This window comes from Nesoenas mayeri (assembly GCF_963082525.1).
Source record: "Nesoenas mayeri genome assembly, chromosome: 1".
In the NCBI taxonomy this organism is placed as follows: domain Eukaryota; kingdom Metazoa; phylum Chordata; class Aves; order Columbiformes; family Columbidae; genus Nesoenas; species Nesoenas mayeri.
Window position 1 is genome coordinate 212766493 of NC_137541.1, and position 22802 is coordinate 212789294.

General features: G+C 63.0%; 1 protein-coding gene across 1 annotated transcript; it reads right to left on the reverse strand.

Moving 5' to 3' along the window:
- Window positions 1–8820: 8820 nt before the first annotated feature.
- STARD10 (StAR related lipid transfer domain containing 10) lies at window positions 8821–20252 on the reverse strand (the record flags this gene model as incomplete). The annotated part of the gene is made up of 6 exons (XM_080344778.1): window positions 8821–9048; window positions 9133–9185; window positions 10474–10591; window positions 10828–10931; window positions 12379–12526; window positions 20091–20252. 6 exons carry the CDS (start codon window positions 20250–20252, stop codon window positions 8821–8823), a joined length of 813 nt encoding a protein of 270 aa, XP_080200904.1.
- Window positions 20253–22802: the final 2550 nt, after the last annotated feature.

Below are 22802 nucleotides of genomic sequence, written 5' to 3' on the forward strand. Positions count from 1 at the left end.
AGCAGCTCAATGTCTCCCCCAGTAGCTCAATGCCACCCCAGTGCCTCCCAGTAGCTCAATGCCCCCCCAGTGCCCCCTAGCAGCTCAATGTCCCCCCCAGCAGCTCAATGCCCCCCCAGTGCCCCCCAGCAGCTCAATGCCCCCCCAGTGCCCCCCAGCAGCTCAATGTCCCCCCCAGCAGCTCAATGTCCCTCCAGTGCCTCCCAGTAACTCAACGTCCCCCCCAGTGCCCCCAGCAGCTCAATGTCCCCCCAGTAGCTCAATGACCCCCCCCAGTGCCTTCCAGTAACTCAATGTCCCCCGCAGTGTGCCCAGTAGCTCAATGACCCCCCCAGTGCCCCTCAGTAACTCAATGTCCCCCCCAGCAGCTCAATGTCCTCCAGTGCCCCCAGCAACCCAATGTCCCCCAGTGTCTCCCAGTAACTCCATATTCCCCTCAGTAACTCAATGTCCCCCCAGTGTCCCCCAGCAGTTCAATGTCCCCCCCAGCAGCTCAATGTTCCCCCAGTGCCCCCAGCAACTCAATGTCCCCTCCAGCAACTCAATGCCCCCCCCAGTGCCCCCCAGCAGCTCAATGCCCCACCAGCAGCTCCCAGTAACTCAATGTCCCCCCTAGCGCCCCCAGCAGCTCAATGCCCCCCCTAGTGTCCCCCAGCAGCTCAGTGTCCCCCCCAGTGCCCCCCAGCAGCTCAATGCCCCCCCAGTAGCTCCCAGCAGCTCAATGCCCCCCGCAGTGTCCTCCAGCAGCTCAATGTTCCCCCAGTAGCTCAATGTCCCGCCAGTGCCTCCCAGTAGCTCAATGTCCCCCCCACTAACTCGATGCCCCACCCAGTGCCCCCCAGTAACTCAATGTCCCCCTCAGCAGCTCAACGTTCCCCAGTGTCCCCAGCAGCTCAATGACCCCTCCAGTAACTCAATGTCCCCCCCAGCAGCTCAATGTCCCCCCAGTGCCCCCAGCAACTCAATGTCCCCCCAGTAACTCAATGTCCCCCCCAATGCCCCCCAGTAGCTCAATGTCCCCGCAGTGCCTCCCAGTAACTCAATGTCCCCCCCAGTGCCCCCAGCAGCTCAATGTCCCCCCAGTAACTCAATGTTCCCCCAGTGCCTCCCAGTAACTCAGTGTCCCCCCCAGTGCCCCCCAGTAACTCAGTGTCCCCCCCCAGTGCCCCCCAGTAACTCAATGTCCCCCCCAGTGCCCCCAGCAGCTCAATGACCCCCTCAGTGCCCCCCAGTAACTCAATGTCCCCCAGTGCCCCCAGCAGCTCAATGTCCCCCCAGTGCCCCCCAGCAGCTCAATGTCCCCCCAGTGCCTCCAGTAACTCAATGCCCCCCCAGTGCCCCCAGCAGCTCAATGTCCCCCCCAGCAGCTCAATGTCCCTCCAGTGCCTCCCAGTAACTCAACGTCCCCCCCAGTGCCCTCCAGCAGCTCAATGTCTCCCCCAGTAGCTCAATGCCACCCCACTGCCTCCCAGTAGCTCAATGCCCCCCCAGTGCCCTCCAGCAGCTCAATGTCCCCCCAGTATCTCAATGACCCCCCCAGTGTCCCCCAGTAACTCAATGTCCCCGCCAGCAGCTCAATGTCCCCCAGTGCCCCCCAACAGCTCAATGTGCCCCCAGGATCTCAATGACCCCCCCAGTGCCCCCAGTAACTCAATGTCACCCCCAGTGCCTCCCAGCAACTCAATGTCCCCCCCAGTGTGCCCAGCAGCTCAATGCCCCCCCCAGTGCCCCCCAGCAGCTCAATGCCTCCCCAGTAACTCAATGTGCCCCTCAGTAACTCAATGTGCCCCCCAGTAACTCAATGTGCCCCCAGTGCCCCCCAGTAGCTCAATGTCCCCCCCAGTACCCCCCAGCAGCACAGGGGGGAGCACAAAGGTAGCGGGACCCCCTCCAGTAAGAACCCACAACCACCAGTGGATCCCCCCCAGGCTGGGATTTTTCCCTGGATTTCCCCCATTTTTTGCTGGATTCCCCCCATTTTTTTGCTGGATATCCCCCATCTTTTTGCTGGATTTTCTCCCCCCCCCAATTTATCTTCTTTTTCCCTGTATTTGCCCCATTTTTTGCTAGATCCCCCCCCTTTTCTCCCCTGCACTTACCCCCTCTCCCCCTTTCCTTTCTCCCTATTTTTTCCTGTATTTACCCCATTTTTTGCCGAATCCCCCCCCCTTTCCTTCCCCCCTCTCCCCCCCTTTACTTTCCCCTCGTTTTTTCCTGAATTAGCCCCATTTTCACCCCCTATTTTATTAATTCCCCCCCCCCGTCCCGGCCCCGTTCCCGCAGTTCCGGCCGCCCCATGGGAACAGGACCCGGCGGGGGCGCGAAACCACGGGGATTTCCCATTAAACCCCGTTTTAAACAGCGTTTTAATTGGGTTTTTCGCCTTGACGTGGGGGGGGGGGTGTTTTGGGGGTGCAGGGGGGGGGACACAATGAGCCGCTGTCCCTAACAAAGCGCCTTTTATAGCGGGGACAACCACACGGTCCCCACGGCGGGGACACAACCCCAGGCGGGTGTTTATGGGACGATGCTCTGACCCCCCCCAAAAAGCGCAGCTGGACCCCCCCCCAAAATAAGCGCAGCTGGACCCCCCCTGCCATGTGCTCCCGTTTAGTGGAGGGGGGTGGAGTTTTAATTAGGTCTTAATTTTAAGGCCGGTTTGCGAGAGGGGGGGATCGGAGTTAAGTGGAAACGGGGTCCCACGTGTGACAGCGACACGAGGTGACACATGGGGCTGAGGGGGGGGTCGCCGGTGTGGCCCCATTGGCAACGCACCCACTGCCCCCCCCCTAGCGCTCTGTGCGCCCCAAAACCTCGCGGAACGCGAGGTTTTGGGGCGCACAGAGCGCTAAGGCGGGGGGCACCTTGTCCCCAAAGTCACCACCCGCCCCAGACCCCCCCATCACACTCCGGCCACCCCAAAACCTGGAGGGGGGGGACACACGGGACACTCACATTGGGCCCCCCCCGCAGCGCGGTTTCCTTCCCCGCCCCCCCCAAAGTTTGCAGAGGAGCAAAGGTGGGGGACACACACAGTGGGGAACCCCCCATGTGTGTGTCCCCGTGTCCCCCCCCCAATGTCGCATCCCAGCACTGACCTCACTCCGCCGGCGGCTCCGGGCTGGGAATGGGGGCGGAGAATTGGGAGCGGGGCGGGGGGGGGGGGAAGGAAAATCCCTTCCCAGAATTAATTAATTAAAGGCTTAATTAAAGAGCTGCCTGGTCTTGTCCGCGGCTGTTCGCTCAGGGTCCCCCCACCCCGCAATCTTCATCCTCCTCCTCATCATCTTCATTACCCCCCCACATTGTTCAGCACCCCCCATCCTCATCCTCCTCTTCATCATCTTCAGCACCCTCTCCACCATTCTCATCCTCCTCTTCATCATCACCCCCCCCCCCATTGATCCTCCCCCCCACCATGGTGTCCCCCCCACCATCCTCATCCTCATCTTCATCGGCCTCCCCTCATTGCTCAGCAGCCCCCCCGAGTGTCCCCTCCAGACCCCCCCTCCGCCATCATCATCCTCCTCTTCATCACCCCCCCCACATTGCTCAACAAACCCTGCCATCCTCATCCTCTTCTTCATCACCCCCCCATTGCTCAGAGTCCCCCTGGGGTGTGTGTTGCCCCCCACACCATCCTCATCCTCCTCTTCATCATCTTCATCGCTCTCTCCATTGCTCAGCCCCGCTTCGGGGTTTCCCCCCCAGCCCCTGCCCCCCCCGTCATCATCCTCCTCTTCATCACCCCCCAATGCCCAACACCCCATTGGGGTGTGTCCCCCCCCATCATCATCCTCCCCTTCATCATCACCCCCCCACTGATCCGCATCCCCTCAGGGTGTCCCCCCCACCATCCTCATCTTCATTAACCCCCCCCATTGCTCCGCACTCCCCCCCCCCATCATCATCCTCCTCTTCATCCCCCCCCAATGCCCAACACCCAGTTGGGGTGTTCCCCCCCCCCCCCCATCCTCATCCTCCTCTTCATCATCACCCCTGCATTGACCCGCACCCCCTCAGGGTGTCCCCCCCACCATCCTCATCTTCATTAACTCCACGTTGCTCAGCACCCCCCCCACCATCCTCATCCTCCTCTTCATCCCCCCCTCGCCATTGCTCAGCACCCATTGGGGCGTCCCCCCCAGACCCCGCCATCCTCATCCTCCTCTTCATCATCACCCCCCCTGGAGCATCCCCTCCCCATCCTCATCCTCCTCTTCATCATCACCCCCAAATTGATCCGCACTCCCTCAGGGTGTCCCCCCCACCATCCTCATCTTCATTAACCCCCCCCATTGCTCCGCACTCCCCCTCCCCATCCTCATCCTCCTCTTCATCAACTCCACATTGACCCGCACCCCCCCAGGGGGTCCCCCACCCCAACCATCCTCATCCTCCTCTTCATCATCATGCCCCCCACTGATCCGCACCCCCTCAGGGTGTCCCCCCCACCATCCTCATCTTCATCAACTCCACGTTGCTCAGCACCCCTCCCACCATCCTCATCCTCCTCTTCATCCCCCCCCCCCATTGCTCAGCACCCATTGGGGTGTCCCGCCCAGCCCCCGCCATCCTCATCCTCCTCTTCATCACCCCCACATTGACTCGCACCCCCCAGGGGGGCCCCCACCCCAACCATCCTCATCCTCCTCTTCATCCCCCCCCGCATTGCTCAGCACCCCCTTGGAGTGTCTCCCCCAGCCCCCCCCCACCATCGTCATCTTCCTCTTCATCATCACCCCGCCTTGATCCACACCCCCCCAGGGGGTCCCCCACCCCAACCATCCTCATCCTCCTCTTCATCCCCCCCCCTCCAATTGCTCAACAACCCCCCAGAGTGTCCCCCCCCGCTTCCACATGGGACAAATCCGGGGTGGGGGGGATCAGCATGGGGGGGACCCCAGCACCCAGCAGCACCCACCACAACGGACCCCCCCCCCGGCCGAACCCACCATGGGACACAGAGCGGGGGGGGGCAGGATAGGACAGAGTTCACACCCCACCCCTCCCACCCCACGCACCAGATTTGGGTTTATTTGGTTTTATTCCGAAATAATCAGCTCCGGTACAAGGTACAAAATCTTCCTCCCCCCCCCCCAATGCAAAGTGAACCCGGGGGGGGGACATGGGAGCGCGGCCAAGGAACAAACCACAGAAATCCCAATTCAAAGGCCTCGAATTCCAGCGCGGAAAGTGCTCGCACAGCGGGGCCCCCCCGCCGCGAAACAGGGGGTGGGACACCCCAACACCCCCCCAAACAACAGCCGGAGGGGCCGGGGACCCCCCTAAACCTGCCTGAAAACGCTGGGAGCCCCCAGAGTGTCTGAAAGAGCTGGGAACCCCCCCAAAATGCAGGGAGGTGCCAGGACCCCCCCCCAAAACATCTGGAGGTGCTGGGAGCCCCCCCAAACATGCCTGGAGATACTGAGAACCCCCCGAGACCCCCCCAGCACATCTGGGGGTGCCAGGAGCCCCCCAACATGCATGGGAGTGCTGGGAGACCCCCAAGACCCTCCCCAGAATATTTGGGGGTGCCAGGAGCCCCCTCAGGTCCCTCCAAGACATTTGGGGGTGCCAGGAGGCCCCCAATATGCATGGGGGTGCCAGGAGCCCCCACAACACCCCCCCAGCACATCTGGGGGTGCCAGGAGCCCCCCAACATGCATGGGAGTGCTGGGAGACCCCCAAGACCTCCCCCAGAATATTTGGGGGTGCCAGGAGCCCCTCCGGGACCCCCAACACTTCTAGGGGTGCCAGGAGCCCACCAATATGCATGGAGGTGCCAGGAGCCCCCACGACACCTCCCCCAAGCATATTTGGGGGTGCCAGGAGCCCCCAAGACACCCCTAGAATATTTGGGGGTGCTGGGAGCACCCCCATTCCTTTGTGACCCCCCCGGGGTGACAACTGAAGGACACTTTGGGTTTGGGGACAATGTGGGTGTCCCCCCGTGGCTGTGAAGGGACCAGACACCCCCTGGTGGGGGGGACCTGGGGGCAGCCACTGGTTTGGGGGGGGGAGGGGTGCGGTATGACCCCACTGTCCCCAAATAGGGTGACACAAGGGGGGTGCCCCCAAAATGAGAAGTGTGGGTGCATGGGGACACAGAGTGATGTGGGGACATGGGGAGTTGTGTCCCCAACCTGCATGGATGGGAGGGACAAAGGGACAAAACAACCGAGGGGGGGCATTAATTAACGCTTGTCCCCAAACAGGGTGACAGCGGTGGGGGGGGTCCCCCTAAATGAAAAGTGTGGGTTCAAGTGACACAACCTGCATTGATGGGGGGACACAGGGACTCATGTCCCCAAACTGCATGGATGGGGGGGACACTGGGCCAAACCAATGCCCAAGGGGGGCCCAAGGGGGTTAATTAACACTTGTCCCCAAACAGGGTGACAGCAGTGGGGGGGTCCCCCCCCAGAGCAAAGTGTGGGTGCATGTGGACACAGAGTGATGTGGGGACACAGGGACTTGTGTCCCCAAACTGCATGGATGGGGGGACACAGGGACAAAAGAACCCCAGGGTGGGGAACCACGGGGGGGTCAATTAATGCTTGTCCCCAAACAAGGTGACAGCAGAGGGGGGGACCCCCAAGCCAAAAGTGTGGGTGCAAGAGACACAAAGTCATGTGGTGACACGTGGTGACACATGGTGACACGGGGACTCATGTCCCCAGCCTGCATTGATGGGGGGACACTGGGCCAAACCAACCCCTGAGGGCTCATTGCGGGGCTCGATTAATGCTTGTCCCCAAATGGTGACAGCAGCATGGGGGGGTGCCCCAACCCAAAAGCATTGGTGCAAGAGACACAAAGTGATGTGGGACTCATGTCCCCAACCTGCACGGACAAGGGGACACAGGGACTCATGTCCCCAACCTGCATTGACAGGGGGACACAGGGACTCATGTCCCCAACCTGCACTGATAAGGGGACACAGGGACTCATGTCCTCAACCTGCACTGATAAGGGGATACAGGTATTCATGTCCCCAACCTGCATTGATACGGGGATATAGGGACTTGTGTCCCCAAACTGCATGGATGGGGGGGACACAGGGAAAAAAACATCCCGGGGGGGCCTTTACTTAATGCTTGTCCCCAAACAAGGTGACAGCAGCGGGGGGATCCCCCAACCCCAAAACGTGGGTGCAAGAGACACAAAGTGATGTGGTGATACAGGGCATCACATCCCCAACCTGCACGGCCATGGGGACACAGGGACTCCTGTCCCCAACCTGCATTGATAAGGGGACACAGGGACTTGTGTCCCCAACCTGCATTGACAGGGGGACACAGGGAAAAAACCATCCTGGGTGGGTCATTACTTGTCCCCAGACAAGGTGACAGCAGCGTGGGGGGGTCCCCAAGCAGTGTGAGAGCAGTGTGGGGGTCCCCCAACCCCAAAGTGTTGGTGCAAGAGACACAATGTGACGTGGGACTCATATCCCCAACCTGCACGGACATGAGGACACAGGGACTCATGTCCCCAACCTGCATTGATAGGGGGATACAGGGACTTGTGTCCCCAACCTGCATTGACATGGGGACACAAGGACTCATGTCCCCAACCTGCACTGATAGGGGGATACAGGGACTCATGTCCCCAAACTGCATTGATAAGGGGATACAGGGACTCATGTCCCCAACCTGCACTGATAGGGGGATACAGGGACTCATGTCCCCAACCTGCACTGATAGGGGGATACAGGGACTCATGTCCCCAAACTGCATTGATAAGGGGATACAGGGACTCATGTCCCCAACCTGCACTGATAGGGGGATACAGGGACTCATGTCCCCAACCTGCACTGATAGGGGGATACAGGGACTCATGTCCCCAACCTGCATTGATAAGGGGATACAGGGACTCGTGTCCCCAACCTGTATTGATAGGGGGATATAGGGACTCACGTCCCCAACCTGCATTGATAGGGGGATACAGGGACTCATGTCCTCAAACTGCATGGACGGGGGGACACAGGGACTCATGTCCCCAATCTGCATTGATAAGGGAATGCAGGGACTCGTGTCCCTAAACTGCATGGATGGGGGGGAGACACAGGGAAAAAAACATCCCGGGGGGGCCTTTACTTAATGCTTGTCCCCAAACAAGGTGACAGCAGCGGGGGGATCCCCCAACCCAAAAGCATTGGTGCAAGAGACACAAAGTGATGTGGCGATACAGGGATCACATCCCCAACCTGCACGGACATGGGGACACAGGGACTCATGTCCCCAACCTGCCTTGATAAGGGGACACAGGGACTCATGTCCCCAACCTGCACGGCCATGGGGACACAGGGACTCATGTCCCCAACCTGCATTGACAGGGGGATACAGAGACTCATGTCCCCAACCTGCATTGATAAGGGGATACAGGGACTCGTGTCCCCAACCTGTATTGATAGGGGGATATAGGGACTCACGTCCCCAACCTGCATTGATAGGGGGATACAGAGACTCATGTCCCCAAACTGCATGGACAGGGGGATACAGGGACTCACATCCCCAACCTGCATTGATAGGGGGACACAGGGACTCATGTCCCCAAACTGCATGGATAGGGGGGACACAGGGAAAAACCATCCCAGGGGGGGCCTTTACTTAATGCTTGTCCCCAAACAAGGTGACAGCAGCGGGGGGATCCCCCAACCCCAAAACGTGGGTGCAAGAGACACAAAGTGATGTGGCGATACAGGGATCACATCCCCAACCTGCACGGACACGGGGACACAGGGACTCCTGTCCCCAACCCGCACTGATGTGGGGGACACCGGACCAACCCGCCCCCGCGTCGGGGGCCCCGGGGGGGCTAATTAACGCTGTCCTCGTCGCTGGCGTCGCCGCGCTCGTCCTTGCCCTCGGCCAGGGCGCTCTCGTCGATGTTCTCCAGGGAGTCGGCGTGCTGCAGGGACAGCTCGGCCAGCGGCAGCGGCGGCAGCCGGCTCTGCTCGGGGTACAGCCACGGCTTGAACTGCGGCTCGTGCTTCGCCTTCCACTCCGGGTACTTCAGACACGCCTTGTACATCTTCTTCATGGCCTGCCAGGGAGGGGTTTGGGGTGCTGGGGGTGCCGGGGGACACATGCGCGCCCCCCGCCCGCCTGCTGGGGGACGTTGACTCACCTTAGGGGCCAGGAACTGCGAGGATTTGTTCACCACCCACTTGGGGAGGGAGCCTGGGGACAGAAGAGGTGACTGGTGGGGTGGGGGGACACCCCCGGTGCCCCCGCCGTACCCCCCCCTTCCTGGGTCACCCGCCTTGGGGACAGTTCTGGGAAACGGGGGTTCGGCCCAAACAGCCGACTCGGCTTTGCTTCCAAAATAAGTTGTTTTGGCTGCCTCGTCTACCCCAAAATAGAAACGTTTGAAGAGAACTGGGCCCAAAGTGTTCCCTCCTGGCGTTGCTCCAGCATCCCTGCCCTCTGCTGCCTGTCCCTGCCTGTTCCTGCCTGTCCCTACCTGTACCTGCCTGTCCCTGCCCTCTGCTGCCTGTCCCTGCCTGTTCCTGCCTGTCCCTACCTGTACCTGCCTGTCCCTGCCCTCTGCTGCCTGTCCCTGCCTGTTCCTGCCTGTCCCTACCTGTACCTGCCTGTCCCTGCCCTCTGCTGCCTGTTCCTGCCTGTCCCTACCTGTACCTGCCTGTCCCTGCCCTCTGCTGCCTGTCCCTGCCTGTACCTGCCTGTCCCTGCCTGTACCTACCTGTCCCTGCCTATCCCTATCTGTCCCTGCCTGTTCCTACCTGTCCCTGCCTGTTCCTACCTGTCCCTACCTGTACCTGCCTATACCTGCCTGTCCCTGCCTTCTGCTGCCTGTCCCTGCCTGTCCCTACATGTCCCTGCCTGTCCCTACCTGTCCCTGCCTGTCCCTGCCTGTCCCTACCTGTACCTGCCTATACCTGCATGTCCCTACCTTTTCCTGCCTATACTTGCATGTCCCTGCCTGTCCCTGCCTGTCCCTGCCCTCTGCTGCCTGCTCTTGGCTCTCCTGGGTCTCCCTGCCTGCTGCTGCCTGTTCTTGGCCATCCCTGCCTGCTCCTGTCTGCTCTTGGCTCTCCCTGCCTGTCCCTGCCCTCTGCTGCCTGCTCCTGGCAACTCCTGCCTGTTCCTGTCCATCCCTGCCTGCTGCTGCCTGTTCCTCCCACCCCTGCCTTCCCCTGGGTCACCCTGCCTGCTGCTGCCTTCTCCTGGCCATTCCTGCCTGTCCCTTCCCTCTGCTGCCTGCTGCTGCCTGTCCCTGCCCACTCCTGCCTGTCCCTGCCCACTCCTGCCTGTTCGTGGCCATCCCTGCCTGCTCCTGCCCATTCCTGCCTGTCCCTGCCCACCCAAACCCACCCCACACCCACCCACCCCTCTAAGCTCCAGCAAACATCCAGCCCCATTTACCACCCCATTACAGGGGGATGGGGGTGTGACTGTCCCCAAGCGCCACCAAGATGGGGGAGCTGAGTGTGTGTCCCCCCGTTACCTTTGGGGTCCACCTGCGCCAGGTAGGTGATGGTGCAGCTGTTGGCGCCCGTGCCCTCGATCAGATAACCCGTCTGGATGGAGACCGCGCGCACCATGTCCTTACGGGGGGGGTACTTCTGCAGGGGGGGACACAGTGACAATTGATGGGGGGGACAAGTCGGTGACAAGCACTGAGCACAGGCAGGGCTGCCCAGACCCCCCAAAACCCATCTGGGCGACCATGGGACAAACTCAGCCCTGTTTTGGGGGGGCAGCAACTCCTGCCACCCCCCAGGTCCATCCCGGGGGGGTAGCACCCCCTGCCACCCTCCCAGCCCCATTTTGGGGGGGTTGCCCCCACAAGGGGACTCACCGGGTGCTTGACGGAATAATTCATGATGATGTAGTCAGTGCCCATGGGCAGCCAGGAGCGCAGCGTGATGACGTCCCGGTTCTTCAGGGGCTTGGGACACCTCCCTGGGGACAACGGGGAGGGACACAGGGGTGTGACACCCCCCCGGCATAGACACCCCCGTCCTGTCCCCAGAATCCCTCCCAAAGTGGTACTCGGGTTTTTCCCAGGGATGCTGGAGCAGGGATGTTGGATCTGGGGATGCTGGACCAGGGATGCTGGACATGGGGATGATGGACCAGGGATGCTGGACCTGGGGATGTTGGACCAGGGATGCTGGACCAGGGATGCTGGACCTGGAGATGCTGAAACGGGGATGTTGGACCAGGGGATGCTGGACCTGGGGATGCTGGACCAGGGATGCTGGACATGGGGATGATGGACCAGGGATGCTGGACCTGTCGATGCTGAATCTGGGGATGCTGGACCTGGGGATGCTGGACAAGGGGATGCTGGACCAGGGATGCTGGACTTGGGGATGCTGGACCAGGGATGATGGACCAGGGGATGCTGGACCAGGGATGCTGGACATGGGGATGATGGACCAGGGGATACTGGACCTGGGGATGCTGCACCAGGGGATGCTGGACCAGGGATGCTGGACCTGGGGAAGCTGGACCAGGGATGCTGGACATGGGGATGTTGCACCAGGGATGCTGGACCTGGGGAAGCTGGACCAGGGATGCTGGACATGGGGATGCTGGACCTGGGGATGCTGCACCAGGGATGCTGGACCTGGGGATGCTGCACCAGGGATGCTGGACCTGGGATGCTGGACATGGGGATGCTGGACATGGGGATGCTGGACCAGGGATGCTGGACATGGGGATGCTGCACCAGGGGATGCTGGACCAGGGATGCTGGACATGGGGATGATGGACCAGGGGATACTGGACTTGGGGATGCTGGACATGGGGATGCTGGACCTGGGGATGCTGGACATGGGGATGCTGGACCAGGGATGCTGGACCAGGGACGCTGGACCAGGGACGATGGACCAAGGGATGCTGGACATGGGGATGCTGGACCAGGGATGGTGGACTTGGGGATGCTGGATATGGGGATGCTGGACATTGGAATGCTGGACCAGGGATGCTGGACCTGGGGATGTTGGACCAGGGATGCTGGACCAGGGATGCTGGACATGGGGATGATGGACCAGGGATGCTGGACCTGGGGATGTTGGACCTGGGGATGCTGGACCAGGGATGCTGGACTGGGGATGCTGGACTAGGGATGCTGGACCAGGGATGATGGACCTGGGGATGCTGGACTGGGGATGCTGGACATGGGGATGATGGACCAGGGATGCTGGACCAGGGATGATGGACCTGGGGATGCTGGACTGGGGATGCTGGACATGGGGATGATGGACCAGGGGATACTGGACCTGGGGATGCTGCATCAGGGGATGCTGGACCAGGGGATGCTGGACCGGGGATGCTGCAGTGACAGTGACAACCCCAAGGCTCGAATGTCCCCCCTCAACCCTGAGTGTCCCCGCCTCCTCACAGGCGTAGTAGCCCACGTCGGAGTTGACCGTGAGCCTCCCGATGTCGAAGGTCTCAATGACGTTGCTGTCCCATTTCTTGCGGTACTCGATGTCGTGCAGCACGTCGTACAGCGTGGCGGCCGGCACGTCCTTGCACTCCATCCTGCACTGCGGGGGGTTAGGAGCAGTTTTAGGGGTTTAGGAGTGGCTCCAGGGATTTGGGAGCAGTTTCAGGGCTTCAGGAGTGTTTCTAGGGGCTTAGGAGCAGTTTTAGGGGTTAGGAGCAGTTTTAGGGGGTTAGGAGCGGCTCCAGGGATTTGGGAGCGGTTTCAGGGGTTCAGGAGTGGTTCTAGGGGCTTAGGAGCAGTTTTAGGGGTTTAGGAGCAGTTTTAGGGGGTTAGGAGTGGCTCCAGGGATTTGGGAGTGGTTTTATGGGTTTAGGAGTGTTTCTAGGGGCTTAGGAGCAGTTTTAGGGGTTTAGGAGCAGTTTTAGGGGGTTAGGAACGGCTCCAGGGATTTGGGAGCAGTTTCAGGGGTTTAGGAGTGTTTCCAGGGGCTTAGGAGCAGTTTTAGGGGTTTAGGAGCGGCTCCAGGGATTTGGGAGTGGTTTTATGGGTTTAGGAGTGGTTCTAGGGGCTTAGGAGCAGTTTTAGGGGTTTAGTAGCAGCTCTAGGAGGTTAGGAACAGTTTTAGGGGTTTAGGAGCAGTTTTATGTGTTTAAGGTGGGTTCTAAGGGTTGAAGAGTGGCTCTAGGGGGTTAGGAGTGGTTTTATGGGTTTAGGAGTGGTTTTAGGGGTTTAGAAGCAGTTTTAGGGGTTTAGGAGTGGCTCTAGGGGGTTAGGAGTGGTTTTATGGGTTTAGGGGCAGTTTTATGGGTTCAAGATGGGTTTTAGGGGTTGAGGAGTGGCTCTAGGGGGTTATGAGTGGTTTTACGGGGTTAGGAGCGGTTTTACGGGGTTAGGAGCGGTTTTACGGGGTTAGGAGTGCCACTGTCTGGCACTGCACCCTCAGCAGCAAGTGTCAGATTCTGCACCCACAGAGCGTGCCCCATTGCATGGATCCTGTCCCCAACTCCACAGAGCCTGTCCCCATCCCATAGAGCCTGTCCTAGGCCCACAGAGCCCATCCCCATTGCATGGATCCTGCCCCCAACCCCATGGAGCTCATCCCCATCCTACAGTATCTGTCCCTATCCCCACAGAGCCTGTCCCCATCCCATAGAGCCTGTCCCAAACTCATTGGAGCCAATTCCCAACCCCACATAGTCTGTCCCCAACCCCATGGAACCCATCCCCATCCCCATGGAACCCATCCCCATCCCCATGGAACTTGTCCCCATCCCCATGGAACTTGTCCCCATCCCACAGAACCTGTCCCCAATGCCATGGATGCTGTCCCTGCCCCACCGGAACCCATCTCCAACCCCATGGAGCCCACTCCCCAGCCCCACAGAGCCCGTCCTCAGCCCCACAGAGCCTGTCTCCATCCCAATGGAGCCTGTCCCCAAGCCCATAGAGCTTGGCCCCAACCCCACCAAGTCCATCTCCAGCCCCATGAATTCTGTCCCCAAACCCACAGAGTCCATCCCAGCCCCACAGAGCCTGTCCCAATTCCTATGGCGTCTGTCCCCATCCTACAGAGCCTGTTCCCAACTCCACAGTCCTTGTCCCCAACTCAATAGAGCCCATTCCCAACCATACAAAGTCCATCCCAGCCCCACAGAGCCTGTCTCAATTTCTATGGCATCTGTTCCCAGCCCCACAGAGCCTGTCCCCATCGCATGGATCCTGTCCCCATCGCATGGATCCTGTCCCCATCCCACAGAGCCTGTCCCCAATTCCACAGTCCCTGTCCCCAACTCAATAGAGCCCATTCCCAAACCCACAGAGCCTGTCCCAATTCCTATGGCGTCTGTCCCCAGCCCCACGGAGCCTGTCCCCATCCCATGGATCCTGTCCCCATCCCACAGAGCCTGTCCCCATCCCATGGATCCTGTCCCCATCCTACAGAGCCTGTCCCCATCCCATGGATCCTGTCCCCATCCCACAGAGCCTGTCCCCATCGCATGGATCCTGTCCCCATCCCACAGAGCCTGTCCCCATCCCATGGATCCTGTCCCCATCCTACAGAGCCTGTCCCCATCCCATGGATCCTGTCCCCATCCCACAGAGCCTGTCCCCATCACATGGATCCTGTCCCCATCCCACAGGGCCTGTCCCCATCGCATGGATCCTGTCCCCATCCCACAGAGCCTGTCCCCATCCCATGGATCCTGTCCCCATCCTACAGAGCCTGTCCCCATCACATGGATCCTGTCCCCAGCCCCACGAAGCCTGTCCCCATCCCATGGATCCTGTCCCCATCCCACAGAGCCTGTCCCCATCCCATGGATCCTGTCCCCATCCTACAGAGCCTGTCCCCATCACATGGATCCTGTCCCCATCCCACAGAGCCTGTCCCCAATTCCACAGTCCCTGTGCCCAACTCAACAGAGCCCATTCCCAAACCCACAGAGTCTGTCCCCAACCCCATAGAGTCTGTCCCCAATTTCACAGAGCCTGTCCCAATTCCCACAACGTCTGTCCCCAGCCCCACAGCGTCTGTCCCCATCCCATAGACCCCGTCCCATGTCACCGCTGCTCATCCCCATCCCTCGCATCACCCCCCATCCCCCTCCATGAGCCTCCACTCTGCCAGAAACTCGTTTGGGGACATCCCAGCGAAGCAGCGTCACACACCGCCAGGTGACACCCCCGGGGACCCCCCGTTGTCCCCAGGCGGGCAGGCAGGTCGGGTGGCGCTGCCCACGCAGGCAGCGGGTGACTCAGGCCCTGCCTGCAGCGGGGTGGGGGGGGGACGTGACTCATGTCACCGGTGTCACCAGGAGAGGGGACGGTGGCAGCCGGGAAGCACCAGCCCTGAGTCAATATTGACTCTGACGTCTGCGGTGCGAGGAGGAACAACCCACAGCAAAACGTCCCCTGGCGGGAATGGGGGAATGGGGACAACTCACCCCCTGCCCCACATCCCGGGAGGGGTGACAGTGTCACCGAGCGCTGGTGACACCCCCTCCTGCCCGCAGCCACGGGGTCATTAATTAAAGAGGAGATCCCCCCCGCGGCCCGGATGTTAATCGGGATCATTAGCGACCGGACGCCGCGTCTCAAGGTGACCTGGCGATGAATAATTAACGAGCGGAGCCGGGGTGCAATAATTAACGAGCGGAGCCGAGGTCTGGCCAGGGATGGGGACAATGCAACCGCGGGTCCCTTCCCCGTGTGTCCCACGCGATGGCTTCGCTCCATTCAGAGCATCTTCCCGGGGGACTCGTGTCCCCAAGTGCCACCGGTGCGAATGGGAGGGGTCCTGGTTGGTGTCCCCCACCCCACAGCCACTTTGGGGACAGTGACAATCAATGAGCAGCCCACAAGGCCACCAAATCCCATATTCCAAGCGCTGCCAATTAATGAACCCTTGGTTGTGTCAGGTCCCCCCGTGCATCTTTACCAGGGTCCCCAAGTGCCATCAGTGTGAATTGGGGGGGGGGTCCAAGTTGGTCCCACACCCCACAGCCACTTTGGGGACAGTGACAATTAATGAGGAGCCCCCAAGGCCACCAAACCCCATGTCCCAAGAGCTGCTGATGGTTCTGTCAGGTCCCCCCGTGCATCTTTGCTGGGGTCCCCAAGTGCCACCAGTGTGATTGTGGGGCGTCCTGGTTGGTGTCCCCCACCCCACAGCCACTCTGGGGACAGTGACAGTTGCCGAGAATCCCCTGAGGCCACCAAATCCCATGTCCCAGCGTTGACAATGAATCAGCCCTGGATTGTGTCAGGTCCCCCCGTGTTTCTTTCCCGGTGTCCCCAAGTGCCACTGGTGCAAATGGGGGGGTCCCAGCTGGTGTCCCCCACCCCACAGCCACTTTGGGGACAGTGACAATCAATGAGCAGCCCATAAGGCCACCAAATCCCATATTCCAAGCACTGCTAATTAATGAACCCTTGGTTGTGTCAGGTCCCCACGTGTGTCTTTCCCGGTGTCCCCAAGTGCCACTGGTGCAAATGGGGGGTTCCCAGTTGGCATCCCCCACCCTACAGCCACTCTGGGGACAGTGACGGTTGCCGAGGAGCCCCCGAGGCCACCAAATCCCAAGCACGGCCGATGAATCAGCCCCTGGTTGTGTCAGGCTCTGGTGGCACAAACTTGTTTCCAGCCTCCCGAAAACAGGTTAGACGAGACCTGCATCCCTAATGGGACGAGGGGGGGGGACAGGGGGTGGTGGCAGCTGCCACCTTCGGGTTTCGTTTCATGACGACACCGAAGCGAGAAAAGCAGCGAGAAAACAGCTCCGGGGGCTGCGGGCGCCACCACAGCCCCCAGACCCGCCACAAAGTCGGGGGGACGGACCCCCCGCTTTGTCCCCGTGGTGCCACGTCAGCGACGCCACGTGCAGCATGAAACCCCACGGGGACATCCCGGGGGCTGCTGGGGACCTGGGGGTGGCACAGGGACTGTGGGTCCCCCCCATGGTCCCCAACACCTTGGGGTTTTGGGGACAAAGTGATGTCTTGATGGGGTTGAGCTGAGCAGCGCCCCGAACCTGGGGGACACCCCAAAATGGAGAGTGAAGGACCACACGGCTTTGGGGGGGCTGCTATGGGCCTGGGGGCTGTCACAGCTCTGGGGGGGCTGCTATGGGCCTGGGGGGCTGTGGCATCCCTGGGGAGGCTGTGACAGCTCTGGGGAGGCTGTGACACCCTTGGGGACCAGGACATCCTGGTGCCACCCCAGGACCAGGACATCCTGGTGCACGACCGGTTGCCGCGGGTAGACGTGGCACAGTGGGACCGTCGGGGCGGGCAGGGGACACGCAGGGGACACGCAGGGGACAGGCAGGGGACAGGCAGGGGACAGGCAGGGGACACTCACCCCGTTATGTGCGCGCACCCACAGATTGCAGCACCCAACCCTCCCGGTGACACTTTGGGGTGCGGCAGCACCCCCAGAGCAAGCGGCAGAGCTGGGGACACAGGGACAATTAACGGGGAGCCCACAAGGCCACCGAATCCCAAGCGCTGCTGCTTAATCAACCCTCGGTTTTGTCGGGTCCCCCTGTGCATCTTTCTTGGGGTCCCCAAGTGCCACCAGCGTGAACTGGGGGGCTCCCAGTTGGTGTCCCCCACCCCACAGCCACTTTGGGGACAGTGACAATTAACGAGGAGCCTCTGAAACCACCAAACCCCATGTTTCAAGCGCTGCTGATTAATCAACCCTGGGTTGTGTCAGGTCCCCCCATGCGTCTTTCTCGGGGTCCCCAAGTGCCACCAGCATGAACTGGGGGGGCTCCCAGTTGATGTCCCCCACCCCACAGCCACTTTGGGGACAGTGATGGTTGCCGAGGAGCCCCCGAGGCCGCTGAATCCCATGTCCCAGGGCAGGGGGGCTGGGACATGCTCCCCACAACACTGGGGGGACACCCAGACCCCATGTCTGGTCCCCATGTCCCTGTGCAGGGTTGGGTTCACACCCCAGCTTGGGGGGCAGCACCAGGACCCCCATGGGACTCGCTGCCACCGTGGGGACCCATCCCCGGGTCACGGCGACCCGAACTGCAGCCCGGGCTCCGCCGCGCCGGCGCCCGCCAGCAAACAGAGGCGGGTTCACCGCGGTGCCGCCGCCGCCGCTGTCACCACCCCAGGGACAGGTTTCCCCGGCGCTGCCGGAGCTGCTTGTTTGCGCGGCTGCTGCAGAGCCGGGAGCGAGCAGGCCGCACCGCCACCACTGTCACCGCCGTCACCGCCACCACTGTCACCGCCACCGCCACCAACACCACCAGGCTGTCACGGTGGCGGTGACAGCGATCCTGCCCCCTTTGCGGGGGTGCCGGCGGGACAGGGACACCGCCAGCCCTGCGGAGGCTCCAGCGTGGCACGGTGGCCCATGGCCACCAGCGTCCCCAGCCTGACGCTGCTCTTGTCCCCAAGTTTTCCCACTGACGCTGCCCGTGTCCCCACGGTGCCAGAGGGACGTGCCAGGATGAGCCCGTGCCAGGATGAGCCCGTGCCAGCCCGGCAAAGCGGCACCGGCGACAGGAGACCCGCCGGGGGACACTGGGGACCCACAAAGCTGTGGGAGCTCCGGTGTCCCCTCCAGTGAGGGGACAGCCCAGAAGGGGACACCCCGGTGTTCCCCAGAACCCCCAGCCACATCTCAGTGCAGCGAGCGCTGGGGACATTCCTGGGACTGGAGGGGACAAGTAGCACGGAGGCCCCATGGTCACACAGTCCCGGGGGTCCCTGTTTGCCCCCAGTCACCCCCCTTGTCCCCAGGGGTCCCTACTTGTCCCTGCTCACTCCTGGGGTCCCCACTCACTCCCAGAGTCCCCACTTGTGCTGGAGTGCCAGCTCACCCCTGGGTCCCCACGTATCTTGGGATCCCTTTGTACAACAGGGTGCCAGCTCCCCGCTCGCTGTGTCACCCCAGGGTCCCCACTTGCCACAGGGTCCCCACTAATCCCTGTGGTCCCCAGCCACCCGAGGGTGCTGGTTCACCCCCTAAGTCCCCACTTGCTGTGGGGTCCCCACTCACCCCCCAAATCCCCACTCAGCATGGTGGTCCCTGCTCACCCCAGGGTGCTGCATCACCCCCAAGTCCCCACTAACCCCTGGGGTCCCCACTCACCCCAGGGTGCTGGTTCACCCCATCCCTCTTGCCCCTCTGGGTGCTGCATCACCCAAGGGTGCTGGTTCACCCCCCATGTTGCCGCTCACCCCGGGGTCCCCACTCACCCCAGGGTGCTGGTTCACCCCCCCAAGTCCCCACTTGCTGTGGGGTCCCTGCTCACCCCCAAATCCCCACTCATCATGGGGTCCCCACTCACCCCAGGGTGCTGCATCACCCCCCAAGTCCCCACTAACCCTGGGGTCCCCACTCACCCCAGGGTGCTGCTTCACCCCTGGGGTCCCCACTCACTGTGGGGTCCCCACTCACCCCAGGGTGCTGTATGACCCCCCAAGTCCCCACTAACCCCGGGGTCTCTGCTCAGCCCAGGGTGCTGGTTCACCCCTCCAAGTCCCCACTTGCTGTGGGGTCCCTGCTCACCCCCAAATCCCCACTCACCATGGGGTCCCCACTCACCCTAGGATGCCGCATCACCCCCCAAGTCCCCACTAACCCCGGGGTCCCCACTCACCCCAGGGTGCTGCTTCACCCCTGGGGTCCCCACTCACTGCGGGGTCCCCACTCACCCCAGGGTGCTGTATGACCCCTCAAGTCCTCACTAACCCCGGGGTCCCCACTCACCCCAGGGTGCTGCATCACCCCCCAAGTCCCCACTAACCCCGGGGTCCCCACTCACCCCAGGGTGCTGCTTCACCCCTGGGGTCCCCACTCACTGCGGGGTCCCCACTCACCCCAGGGTGCTGTATGACCCCTCAAGTCCTCACTAACCCCGGGGTCCCCACTCACCCCAGGGTGCTGCATCACCCCCCAAGTCCCCACTAACCCCGGGGTCCCCACTCACCCCAGGGTGCCGCATCACCCTCCAAGTCCCCACTAACCCCGGGGTCTCTGCTCACCCCAGGGTGCCGCATCACCCCAGTGTCCCCACTTCCCTCCAGCTCCCCCGGGACCCCTCGCTGCCCCCCAGCATCCCCCTTACCCCCCATTCCCCACCACCCCCCGGCTCCCTGCCCTTCCCCAGGCACTGGGTCCCCCCGCTTGGGGGTCTCACCTTGATCTTATGGAGGGAGCGCTCGGGCTCCAGCAGCTGCACCCAGACCGCGACCCCCCCCTTGCTGTAGGTCAAGCTCCAGCCGCGCTCCGACTCGCACTCCGCCCGGAACGCCCCGAAGTCCCGGTCGTCGGGGATCTGGACGCTGTCGCGCCCCGACATAGCCCCGGGACACCCCCTTTTCTGTTTTCCTTCTTCCTCCCCGCCCCCTTCACGGCCAGTGCCGCGTTACGGCGGCGGCGGCATCGCCGGTGCGCGGTGCGCGATGGGCCGGGGCGGGGCCCGGGGCGGAGCGGCCGCGGGGCCCGGGCGGGGGGGACCGGGGAAGGGAGAGAGTCAGCCCGGGGGCGGCACCGGGGGACCGGGGGTCGGGGTGCAGGGAGAACCGGGGGGAGAGACCAGGGGGACACCGGCAGCACCGGGCGGGGACACGGGGATCGGTGGGGAGGCCGGGGGGGCACCGGGAGAACTGGGCGCAGACCCGGGGATCGGTGCGGGGAGACCGGGGGGACACCGGCAGCACCGGACGGGGACCCGGGGATCGGTGGGGGGAGACGGGGGCGGCACCGGGAGCACCGGGCGGGGACCCGGGGATCGGTGGGGGGAGACGGGGGCGGCACCGGGAGCACCGGGCGGGGACCCGGGGATCGGTGGGGAGAGACCAGGGGGGCACCGGGAGCACCGGACGGGGACCCGGGGATCGGTGGGGAGGGACCAGGGGGGCACCGGCAGCACTCGGTGGGGACCCGGGGATCGGTGGGGAGAGACCGGGAGGGCACCGGCAGCACCGGACGGGAACCCGGGGATGGGTGCGGAGAGACCGGGGGGGCACCGGGAGCACGGGGCGAGGATCCGGGGATCGGTGGGGAGAGGCCGGGGGGGACCCAGAGATCGGTGGGGAGGGACCGGGGGGACACCGGGAGAACCGGACGGGGACCCGGGGATCGGTGGGAAGAGACCGGGGGGGGACCCGGGGATCGGTGGGGAGGGACCGGGGGCGCACCGGGAGCACCGGGCGGGGACCCGGGGATCGGTGGGAAGAGACCGGGGGGGGACCCGGGGATCGGTGGGGAGGGACCGGGGGCGCACCGGGAGCACCGGGCGGGGACCCGGGGATCGGTGGGGAGGGACCGGGGGGCCACCGGCAGCACCGGACGGGGACCCGAGGATCGGTGGGGAGAGACGGGGGGACACCAGGAGTACCGGACAGGGACCGGAGTATCGCTGGGGGGAGACCGGGGGGACACTGAAAGCACTAGGGGGGGACCGGGGGAAGAGACCGGAGGGGACCGGGAGCGGAGAGTGTCATCTCGGGGGCGGCACCGGGGTACCGGGGGTCGGGGTGCAGGGAGTACCAGGTGGGGAGAGACCGGGAGCACCGGGAGAGGGACCGGGAGGCTGGTGGAGGGAGAGACCGGGGCGGCACGGGGAGCACCGGGGGGACCCGGGACACTGGTGGGGGGTGACCGGAGGGGGACAGAGCCGGGGGGAGATGGTGGAGGGTGCAGGGAGCACTGGGAGCATTAGGGGGGGACACCGGGGGGTGCACCGGGGGAGCAGGAGGGAGCCGGAGGGGGTGCAGGGAGCTCCGGGGCAGCACCGGGGGAGCAGTGGGGGGAGCACTGGGGGTTGCAGAGAGAACTGGGGAGGGAAGAGACCCGGGGGGGGACACGGGAGCACCGGGAGGGGAGAGACTGGGGGGGCATGGGGAGGAGGGGGCGGGACCGAGTGGGGAGTCCCGGACTGGCAGCTCGGGGGTGGCACCGGGAGACCAGAGGGGCAGAGAGTCTGGGGGCGGCCCCGGGGGGCGAGGGGACCCCCTGGGGAGGTGGGACAGTCTGGGGGCGGCCCCAGGAGCACGGGGTGGGGGGAAAGCCCGGGGGGGCACCAGGGGGTCCCCACTTGCACACACATGTCCCCTCCTGTATACGTGCACATGGATGCACACGTGTGTCCTTCGCCTGCACACACATGGGTGCACACACGTGTCCCTCACCTGCACACACAGGGGTGCACACACAGGTGTGCACACATCACTGCCTGCACACCCATGGGTGCACACCCCCCCAGACACACTCACCCCATCCTGTCCCGCACCCCAGCGTCACCCTAGGGCCCCGTTCTCCCCATTTTCAAAGAGTTTCCTTTGCAAGCAGGACAGGGGAGCCGGGGTGCCAACGGTGTAGGAGAGGGACCCTCGCCCTGACCCTGTGCTCGGTAGCTGCGCTGCCACCATCTCCTTGTGCAGTCACCAGCATTGTCCCCTTGGTGTGACCAGGGACATGGCAGCTCCCTGGTGAGCACAACTCCTTGTGCACCCACCAGCATCGTCCCTCTGCTGTGACCAGGGACACTGTGGGTTGGTGCTCAGTGACCACGTCCCCTGGTGCAGCCACAAGCATCGTTCCCCTGGTGTGATTTGGGACACAGGTGATCGGTGCCCAGTGAGCACATCCCCTGTGCAGTCATGAGCATCGTACCCCTGGTGTGATTGGGGACACAGAGCCCCTTCCCAGGATGTGGTGACAGGGGGTGCGGGGTGTCACTGTGCTCTGTCCATGGGGACCTTTGGGCTCCCCAACCCTGACATGGAAAAATGAACCAAGCAGGACTTAGATCGCCCCATGGAAACCTCGCCATGGGGACCTCAGTGGGTGACAGCAGGGCTGGGGACAAGGTGGGTGCCCGGCCATGGGGTTTCCAGCCACCGGG